The 10,897-nt window shown below is 59.8% G+C and overlaps 1 protein-coding gene across 1 annotated transcript in view; it reads right to left on the reverse strand.

Annotated features, from left to right (window-relative positions):
* Nucleotides 1–10,897, reverse strand: part of TNRC18 (trinucleotide repeat containing 18) — a 94,463-nt gene that overhangs the window by 40,509 nt on the left and 43,057 nt on the right. The window contains 5 exon segments of the mRNA XM_047779464.1: nt 2,196–2,556; nt 3,972–4,143; nt 5,740–5,868; nt 6,036–6,172; nt 6,627–6,808. Of these exon segments, the coding sequence (XP_047635420.1) occupies nt 2,196–2,556; nt 3,972–4,143; nt 5,740–5,868; nt 6,036–6,172; nt 6,627–6,808 (981 nt within the window).

Raw genomic sequence — 10,897 nt, forward strand, 5'->3', positions numbered from 1 at the left:
CACACGCGTGCTAGGAGCAGAGGGCCTCTGGCTGCCTCCTGTGCTCCCTCTATGCTTTCCACTCCAAAGCCCCACCTGCAGGGTGACCCAGCAACTCTGGGTAGGACCTCAAGCCTTTGTCTGGCCCCTGGCTCATGTGCTCCCTCGCCTCCTTCCTGAGGCCACATCCCCGGCTGGAGACGTCCCTGTGTTGATGACGACCGATGTGGCTTCCCACCAGAACCCACCAAGCACGCCACCCAACCTGTACAAGCCAAAGTGGAAAAGCAGGAGAGCCAAGGTCTCTCTTCCCATCTCCAGCAGGACCACATCTTGCTGCTGGGAAACATGCTGACCTCTCCATGGCCAGGCCCTCTTGTTTACCGAGAATGGCAGAAAAGACAATTAAAAAAGAAGCGCTCTCTCCACAGCCAGGTGTGTATCACACCGTCATCTTGGCGGAGACGGGCCTTCTAACTGCTTTGTAGCGAGGTTAACCCATTTCTCTCGCTTGTACCGTGGAGTCTTCGACAAAAGCCTAACAGAGAGGAGCAATTTGAACGCCGCTTCACACGCGCACACTTATATCTGCCACGGTGGACTCAGCGGCGCCCAACACCCCAGAGACCTCGAGGAACCAGCTGATCCTGGCCTCTAGCTGGCCCCCACCCACATCCACCTGTAAGAGCGGAGGGTTCTTCCAGCAACCTGCCAGGCCGCACCCATTGACTGCTATCCCTTCAAAGATCAAAGGAGCAGCAATCCTCCCCCCCCCCTCTTTTTTTATTCCAAAATGAGCAGAGGAAAGCCCTTCCCTCCGCCTTCAGAACTACAAGCTCTAAAGCCAGCCCCCAGTGGCCAGGGGCCTGGGCAGTGCTGCTTGACTCACGACTTCCCAAATCCAAGGGCCAAGAAGCACGTCCTAAGGCACAAAGGAGCTGCTTCCCCCCATGCCCATGTGAGCGTCAACCCTGGAGACCCAAGACAACCAAAAACACGAACATTTAAAAAAAAAAAAAAAGCAAAACAACCAGCAGCAGTTTAATCGAATCCCAGGTGCCACATCCTGCACGCACCTGAGGTCACTTAGAGCTCAGGACAGCCACCTGAAACAGGTGATGATTCCTTAACTCCAAGGCCATAAAATCTTCCTTTCCTTAAGAGAACACACAGCACGACTCCACTGATCCTGTCTGCGTTTCCCACTGAACGTTCACCAAGCAGAGCCAATGAAAAGTCCAGTCACACTCAGACAGTCACAAATGAAGAAGCCTTTCAGCCCAGTCACAGCCTGGGGTCTCCCAGAACAAACCCCGCTGACAAGTGCCAGGAGCCAAGAAGCCCCTCTCTGGCCTCCCTACAGCTGCCAAGGTGCTTGGCACCATCCATCCTGGGCATCAGGTGTTCCACCCACAAACTTACTGAGCACCTACTACCTGCTCTGGGCCAGCGGGGCGCCAGGGGTAGGGGTCGGGAGGCAGGGCCTCGGGGCTCCGCCAAACCACGCTCCAAGTTCCTAGAGAAGGACGTTAATGCCACTGGCTCCGGTTAAAGCTCAGTCCCAGACCCACCAGCCGCTTCCGGGGCCGGAGAGCCGCATGGAGCCAGCGGCTGTGGTCGTGGGCAGCGCACAGGCCGCCTCCGCCGTGGCTGGAAGTCCTGGGCGGCTGGGTCTGACAAGCTGGGCCTGACCCCGGCCCGGCCTCAGTAACCATCCTCGGGAAGAAGACGGGGAAGCACTGGGCGGGCTGTCACCAAGACAGGGAAATGCCGTCCAAACGGCACCGCTGTGCGCACCACAGACCGTGCCTACCAACAGCACAAAGACCGACAGCTGCCTGCGGGCAGGGGGCGGGCTGGTCATCTCTGCGGTGCTCACGGGCTACGACGCCAGGCCGAGCCCGCACCCCCAGCCAACTGCGGCGCAAAGGCCTCCACACCGACGGCTCTGCGGCAAGGGAAGGCGGGCGCTGAGGGCAGGCGGACTTCCGCTCCCACCCGCCCACCAATCACGAGCACCCACCAATCATAAGCGGCCGCCTAGCACGGTGCCCACCAATCACAGGCACTTCCGCTAAATGTCACTTCCGGCCTAATGTCCCCGCAGGGGCAGAAGAGAGACAACCCTCAGAGCTCTTGAGGTGGAAAAGGGGAGCGAAGAGGGAGGGAGGAGAGAGAGAACGCGCGGCCCTGAGGCAGCACAGCCCGCTACTTACTGTAGGAGTAGCTGCTCACTTCCGAGGCGAACGGGGAGTGGGCGGACTTGGGCTGGCCTCTGGCCTTGAAGCCCACCTCCATCTTCCTGGCTTTGGCGGCCCTTTTGTGTTTACCTTCTCGGGACGCTTTCAGAGACAGGCTGAGGCCTTTGGCCAGCGCCTTCCTGTCCTTGCCCAGCAGGCTGTCGTAGGGCGTCAAGTACCTGCCGCAGCCCCCGCTCGTTTTTGACTTCCCTCCAGAACTGTCCGAGAACTTGAAGGGTGACTTCAACTTGTCCTGCTTTGTGAGGGAGAGGGCTTTGTCCAGCTTGCTTGCCAACTGCTCCTGGTCGCTGGCCATCTTCTTCTTCTTAATCTTTAGCTGGAAAGGCAAGTTGGGAAGTCGTGGGTTAAGGTGTTTGACAGAACAGGGCAGAGGGTCTCCGTGCACGAGCTCTGAAGAACCCAGGTGCCAGTGCTTCTCCCTGCCTTTATGGCTTCTGGCAAGATGCTTAACTCCTCTTGCTCTCAATTCTTCTACTCTGTAAAATGGGAGCAATTATGTACAGGCAGCGCTGGCTGGTTCTGCAGATGAGCTGAGCTAAGGCACACGAGGCACTTATTAAATAGCTGTTACTGTGGTTACAATCATCAGCGACACTGGCATTTCCACTGGTTCTCCGTGGCACTGTCAGGTGCCTCCTAGGGGAAGCACTTGAAGCAAGCAGCGCTGCCAGTGAGCAAGACAAAGTATCTGGATTAAGGGAGGAGGGATGGAACCGAGATGGAAAACCGAGATCACAGCACAGCTGAACTGCTTATCTCAGCCACCTAAAAGCAGGTGAGGAAGGCGGCCGCACAGCCCAAATCAGCCCATCCAGCTAAATGGGCTGAAGCTGCCAAGAAAATGCCATGAATGTGCCTTGGACGCCTGAAGCAGAAAGAATGATTAGAGATTTCACAGATAAATTCCTGCCTGCACGGCTCTCGTCAGCCAGAGTCATTTGTTGTTGAAATGCGCAGTTTCAGTGGTCCTCATGTGAACATTTTATCTCTGTTTTCTTTAATCAGGTAACATTTCACAGGGAGAGGAAAGTTGGGATAGTGTCAATTAAACAACAAAAGTGTCCTTCACAACGTGAGAGTACAAAGGATCCCGACGTACACACTGGCTCTCCCCGCCCCCCAATCCCGTCTCCTTTGAGTCCTTCCCTCTGACGGCCAAGTCAACCAAAACAGCCCCCTGCCACAGGGCTCTACTGGGAGGGCGACAAGGTACGTGAGTATCTGGCAACGAGGGCCTGAGTGGATGAGGTCAGCGCTCTGCAGAAAGAAAACAAGGTGCGGGCTCCCCCTCCCCCCGCCCCTCAGTCAAGTTCACAGGAAATTACAATGGCACCAAGCTCTTGTTTCTTACAGGTGAATGGTGAAGCGGCTCCTTAAAGAAATACACTGCTAAACAACCGAGTAACTGCTGTACTTGGTTAAGAACTCACAGTCTGTCTTCCCGGCTTCGGCAAAGGGTCGGGGTGCAAGCCCCGAGGGCGTGGCCCTCAGCCTCAGCACCACCCCAGGCTGTGCTGCTTGACTACATCTCTGACCTCCCCCGAGCCTTCTCCGCCCCCTCTGTGCCATGGGGAAGGGTGCAGGGGAGTCACTCGGGCACTATGACAATCGTCTCCACCCACAGTCTCTGGGCAGCAGCAGAGCCAACGGACCTGCGCTGGGAGGGAGAACTCTGGCGCCCCCGCCAGACCTTCTGTGCCTGGAAGATGGGGGCTTGGGGGGGAAACTGACCTGACTCATGAAGTCCGACGAGGCCTCATGCTCGTCCCAAGGCTGGCTCCTCCCCCGAGCTTTGCCCGTTCCCCCGAGGGCATCGGGGTCTTCCTCGGGCGCCTTGTGTCTCTTCCTCACCCCCGCTCCCAGCTCGTAATCGTCCGAGGTCAGCAGGGGCTTGCTGCTCAGCCTGAAACCCAGATGCAGCAGTGGTCAGTGCCCTGGCCAGGCAGCACTCAAGGGCCAGGCGCCCTCGTGGCCCCAGGGGTGGGCTCTGGACGTCGAAGCACAGACTGTGATGACAGGGTGACGAGCCTGGGGAGACGGAGCCTGTAGAACTATGGCTTCTGGGACACTTGTGAAGGAGGCAGAAGGAGCGTTTAGTGGGGGAAAAAGAACTTCTCCAAAGCAGTGTCTCGCTGGCCTCTTTCCCGCTCGTGCTCCTTACAGACACACGCACTCACGCATCTTTTCAGGGGCAGGGAGCCCTGCACCAAAACGGGCTGAGAACAAGGCTCCGGGATGCCGCAGAAACCCACCAGGATGGGAGGGGGATTAAGATCAAGAGCTCCAGTGAAGGAAGAGCCACGGGCTGGTCCCCCGGACCCCTGGAAGCATAAGCCGTTGGGGCAGGTCTGGTTTGAAGGCCCCTTCTGCCTCGTGAGGCTGAACCCGCACAATTGCAGTAAGACGCTAAGCCCGACAGTGCTGATAGGACTCTGTTTATGTCTTGCTCCACGTCCGCGCTTTGTGTTTTAGCCACAAAACAATGCTTCGTTCGATATGCTGCATTTTCTGAATGAAGGAACTCGGGCTCCGAAAAGCTAACAACTGGCCCAAAGTCACGAGAGGCCGACCTGGGACCCAAAAGCTGGAGGTGCACCTGTGTCCGCAGCCCACACTCCAACCGGGGACCCACGTGCTGGCAGCCCCAGCCCTGCACGCCCCGCGGGGAGCTGCGTTCCCCACCCGCTCTCCAGCCTCAGTCAGGAAACACCCAGGAAGTGAAACACAAGCTGTGGGGGCCCTCAGGGCCGTCTTCTCCTGAGAAGACCCCTGGCCGACCCACGGCCTCTCCGGTGCCTCTGAGGACACCGTGCGGCTCCCCTGCTTCCTCACCAGCACCGGCCGCCCGGGGTCCACCCTGCCCTGCTGTCCCAGACCGAGGTGCAGTCCAGCCCCTCCAGCTCAACGTGGGCCCAGACACCCCAGGGGGACCACAGCATGGCTCCTAGCCACGCCCGTCCTAGAGGAAGCGCTCTCCTTCCAGCCGCACATGACTTCTGCCGCTACCCAAGGAGACTGGCCCCCGGGACAGTGGCCTGGGTCCCAGGGAGCAGGCTCGGGCACAACGGGCCAGCAGGTCAGGCCAGGAGAACGGGAAGGACACTGTCCGGCACAGACGGGACCAAGCAAGAGCAGGGGCCGGAGCCCATCGTGGCAGGGCTGGCGGCTCAGCACATCCTGCCGCAGAGAGGAGGTGTGGGCAACAGCTCGGGACTTGGTCCCCAGCCCAGGGGGAAGCAGGTGCTGCAGGAAGGTGGGCCCAACACTCGGGTGGCGCACGACTTGCTGGCAGGGGCGGGCCTGTCTGTCCACGCTGCACTTGCCCAGCTCGCCCTCCTGGCTGCCCGGGGCAGCACGGGTGCCGCCCGCGAGCTGCCGATCCAGGTGGGCCAGAGCCCAAGGGACCCCAGGTCCCCGGCGCCGACACGGGCCCCACGCGGCCCGTGCTCCTCCCTCCGAGCTCTGGGCCATTCCCGACCCACCGAGGGGCCAGCCTTACTTTCCGCTACGGATGCGGCTCTTCCCTCTCTTGCGGGGGGGCGACAGGGCGCTCAGGGCGTGGGTCCGTTTCCGCGGCCTGCCAGGGCCTCTGCGTGCCAAGCTTCTATGGGGTTCCTCGCGCCTGTCCCTTAAAGAGAATCACACGCTGGGCTGTGAACCCAGGGGGTGGCGGGGGTGCGGAGAGAGGACACACGGTGCGCACACGTCCCTCGGGGCCACGCACACCTGCCGGCCTGCCACGGCCACCTCCTGAGCGCCGGCGCCTACGAGAGCCCGGCCCGCGGGCACACTCACTCGGCATCGCGGCGCCTCTGCAGCTTCACCAGCTCGCGCTGCTTCTCCTTGTACTGCCGCTGCACCTCGGCCAGCCGCATGCGGAAGTCCAGCTCCATGGCGTCCATGCTCTCCAGCGAGGACTTCATCGCGTACATCTGCGGGGAGCGGCGAGTGAGGACGCCGCCCTGGGGCCCGGGCCCGGCGGCCGCCCCCAAGCCGCGACCTCGAGTCTGCCCGCCAGGGCCCCAAAGCCGCCTCTGCAGGGCTGTGTCGAGGCGAGTGGCCCGAATCGAGGGCTCGAGCAGAGCTGGCTGTGTCCTCGTGTGCCACGCACGTGCCACGTGCAGACGGGGCTCGGGGGCGAAGCCCAAGGCCCCCAGGCGGGGAGGGGCACGGCCAGGCCCTCTCCTCCTGAGCCGCCAAGCTGCCCCCCACGGATACGGACGCGTGAGCGCGTGATGAGCTCAGGCCCAGGAAGAGGAAAGGACTCGCCCGGGACTGGCCGGCAGCTGGTGGTGGCGGCCGGAGATGTGGATGCAGACGGCGGCCCTGGGGGCGCCCCGCCCCCGCCCCCACCCCACCCCTCGAGCCAGGCCCAGGCCACCTCACCCGCTCATCCTTCTTCTGCATCCAGCTGTACTTCTTGTTGGGGTTCAGCTCCCGCGGAAGCCGTAGGTTCTTGAGCGGATCCACGAAGGGGCCATCCAGCACCTCCTTCAGCATGTGGCTGCTGGCCGCCAGCAGGCTCTCCAGCGACGGCCGCACCACCGGGCCCCGCTCGGCACCGGCACCTGCGGAAGGAGGCAAGTGAGCTCCCGCGCTCCCAGCGGCATGGGGGCAGGACTCACAGGCACTGCAGCCAGGCCCCCTCAGACCCCCAACAGGAAGAGGCCGTGGCCCAAAGCAAGCTCACGGCTGGCCTGGGACCACCTGGCCCACAGGGACGCTGTCAGAACCACGGCCTTTCCCCGACGCGGGAAACAGCGCGGAGAACAGGTCAGAGCAAGGACACACGACGAGGTCCTGGCTCCTCTCAACATGTCTGTGCACAGGCTGGCAGAGGGTCACCGGAAGGCGGCCAGCTGCCTCCTCGCCGTGTGGCACTCTCTGTGTTGCTCTGTCCTGAAAATCTTCCATGAGGAATATCGGAAAAAAAGAGCCCCATGTTAACTTTCCTAAAATGTACAGGTAATATGCGCACATGATAAAAACCACACACGACAGAGAACCCTACCCCGTGTTCTGTGATCACCTGTGTGGGAAGAGAAGCTAACAGAGAACGGCTGCGGGCCCATGCGTGACGGAACCACTGTGCTATACAGCAGAAATCAGCACAGCCTTGTAAATCAACTCTACTTCCATCAAACTTTAAAACATAAAAAAACAAACTAAAAAGCACGAACCAAGCGGAAAGGAGCAAGGAGTGGTAAATCAACAGCCTCCCCCCCTCCCCGCCCCCGTCACGCAGGTCCCTCCCTGGAGGTGCCTCTGCTAAAGCTTCTGGCAGATGGTTCCAGAAAGTTATACATATTCAAACATACATACCATGTATAGGCATCCTTTATAAATATAAAAATGGCATCCATCAACACATATCATCTCACACTTGGCTTTCTTCTACCTAACATCTTTTCACATGAGCACAAAAACACAAATACACACTCATGTTATAGCGTGCACCTCACAAAAGCACCATTTCAGTAAGTCAAACACACTAGCATGTCATCAGCTTTACGTGGCCAAGCCCAGCTGACAGCAGCTTAGAATTCTCTGGGGTGGATGAGTTTGAAGTTATCGAAATGATCCCCCACTGATGGCATTTAAGTTGTTCCTGATTTTTTTTCTTGTAGGGAACAGACAGGCACTGTTTGGAAAATTCCTTCCCTGTGCAATGAACGGGATCAAGGCATGTGTGTTTCTCTCCGATAAATATTCCACCTGCCCTTTGCAAAGGCTGTACCAGCTCAGGATCTCAGCAGCGGTACCTGAGAGCCGTACCTTATTTCCCCACCCTCTTTCTACCAACGGAGCACGGGTTTCCATTTTTCCATCCGTATTTCCTTGGTGATCGAATACACAAGCAGTCTTTGTCGATGTTCCACAGGTGCTCGAGAGGGGACATGTCCTCCTTGCTACCAACCTGCCAGGTTCCACCCAGTCAACATTAATAATTCTATTATTACGATCACTCGGGGCTTCTGAACCCCAGCACACGGTTCCCATTGCCACGGCCAGAGCCGCCTTCAGGATGTTCAGCAGCGTCGCTTCCTCTTAGCCACTAGATGGCAGCCATGCTCTCAAGCTGTCACAGCCAAGTGTCACCGGTGGCCAGGGGAGTCATGTCTTTATGGACGCCGAGGCCACAAAACGGTGCACCGTCAGCTCCCAGGGGTTGGCACGAGATACAAGCCTGCGGCCCAGTCGAGGTGACACACCCCACCCCGCCCCCCTCAAGCTCTTTGAGGTGTAAGATTCTTGGCTGCTGGGTAAAGCGCGGAAGGGCTGCTCCATCAGAGGGGACAAAGGAGCCACTCTGTCACCTTTCACCCTCCCTCAAGCCAGCCTTGCCGGGACGCTCATGACTGACAGCCCAGAACCACGGGAATGATCGGAGGCCAACAGCTGTGGGCTGAGCTGTGCGCCCCAAATTCACGTCCCGAAGCCCCAGCCCCGGGACCTTGGAACGTCAGGGCTTCAAAGACGAGGACATCAGCTAAAGTGAGGGCTTCAGGGGGCCCTGACCGAACGTGACTGTGTCCTTACAAAACGAGGACATCTGGTTACAGAGGAAGACGGTGTGAGGACACGGGGACAGGACGGCAATCGCCAAGCCGAGGCCTCAGCAAGAACCGACCCAAGCCTGTCACACCTTGATCTCGAACTCCCGGCCTCCAAACCACAAGACCACACGCCTCGGTGAGTCACGACCCGCCCCCTGCCGCCATCGGGAGTATCTGCTTCAGCAGCCCGAGCGGAGCCAGACACCAGCCTTGCGGCTTTACCAGTGCAGAGGAGACTGGGGGCACTGGGACCCCCACGGGACCAGGCGTCTGTCACAGAGGCTGAGGCCGGAGGACAGGAAGGATGGCGCCGCGGGGGCCCAGCGGCATGGACGTGTGGGCCCAGGAGCCTTGGCTCTACTGTGTGACTGACCCGGCTCTGAGCAGAAACCCCAGGAGACCTGGTGCTCGGGGACCTTCCTGGACCGCAGGGCAGAAAAGGGCCCGGGATCCTCGCTCGGCCCTGCGGGGCACTCGGGCCTCCAAACGCAGGATCCACCCGGCTCCACCCCCACCCCGGGGGCCCAGATCCCAGGCTGGGCCACCGCACGGCTGCAGGGCTGCAGGGCTGCAGGGCTGCAGAGCACGCAAGGGCATCGCAAACATCCACAGCCAACACCCGGTCCACACCGCGGCGGGGCTTCCTCAGACCTGCCCCCACCCCCACCCCCACCCCCCCCAACTCCCCCACTCCCCCAGCTCAGAAGCTGGACTCCTCATCTTCCAACAACAGCTCAGGCCAAAACCCGCAGAGCTGCCCTTCCCCCCAGAGCATCAGCAGAGGCCCCCCCCCCCCCCGAATCAGCCTGCTCCTGGCTTCTGTGCCCTCACCGCACGGGCCGGGGTCACGCCTGCCCCACGCAAGCGCAGTGAAGCCCGAGCCACCTTGCCCTGCTTCTCCCCTACACTCGGTGACGGAGCCCCGGGATCACCCCCGCCCCAGGGACCCCGCTGACCGTCATCCTGGCCGCCACTCCCTGCCTCCCGCTCTGCCCCAGCCCCTGGCCTCCCAGACTCTGTTCTGATAGGGCACGGTCACCTCAAGGCCTGTGGACCTGCTACCCCTTGGGTCTGGCCTGGAGCATCTTCCTCCCCGACCATCAAGAGGGGCTTGGCTGGCCAACCGCCATAGGTGACCACCCTTCCCACCCCTGTCCTGTCCCCTTCCCACCATTTTTGTCACCACGGGACAAGTGCTGTATGTGGCTGGCCTTGCTCACTGCTGGCCCCAGCACCAAACAAGGCCAGACACACAGTAGGAGCTTCCTGAGGACAGGAAAGAAGCAGCAGTGTGAGGGGGGCAAGAGTGGGCAGCAGCGCCCAGACCCAGGGACCCACCCGCCACCCCCTCCTTCCCCGATGCCCTGGCCCGCCGTGGCCCCCACTGAAAACCCACCCATCAGCAAGAGCAAGAGGGTTTTCATTTTTTTTTGGGGGGGGGACAAACTTTTTTTTGTACTGAGCCATTCAAATGAGAGCAAAGAAACAACGCGCTTCAGAACAGCAACAACAAAAAAACAGATGCCAGCAGGGGAGTGGGCGTCGCTTGTCCAAGCCTCTTGGAAGGGGGACACTTGACCGTGATGATGAAAAAGGCTTGAAACAAATGGCCTTGTTCTGACAGAGCAATTCCACCCCTGGGAATAAATCCCTGGGAAAACAGGGGTGTGGACAAAGATTTTTCTTCAAGAGTAACCATCACGTTATGTACAAGAGCAAAAAAAAAAAAAAAGGAGGAGGAAAGGAAAAGAATAGAAAGCAAATTAAAATGCCTGACAGTCTAGGACTGGGTCCCTGAAGGCTGGGGCCTCCACTGGGCACAAAACTGGGCGGCAGTCCCTAAAAATGGTTTGAAGACACGCGGCTTTGGAAAGGGTTTAATAAAGGACCCACTACGTGAAGAAGGCAGGTCACAGAGCACTGTTCACAAGCTGATTTGCGTGTGTAGAAAAAGTTAGAGAAGATGGACCCAAACATCTGGCAATGCTGTTATTATCTCCCTGACAGCTGGGCTGGGCCCCTCCTCCTCCGTTACCACCTCTGAGCCGATCGTGGGCTGGCGAGGCTCTGCCTGACCCACGGCCTCTGCACGCGGTTCTT

Source organism: Phacochoerus africanus, chromosome 5, assembly GCF_016906955.1.
Source record: "Phacochoerus africanus isolate WHEZ1 chromosome 5, ROS_Pafr_v1, whole genome shotgun sequence".
Taxonomy (NCBI): domain Eukaryota; kingdom Metazoa; phylum Chordata; class Mammalia; order Artiodactyla; family Suidae; genus Phacochoerus; species Phacochoerus africanus.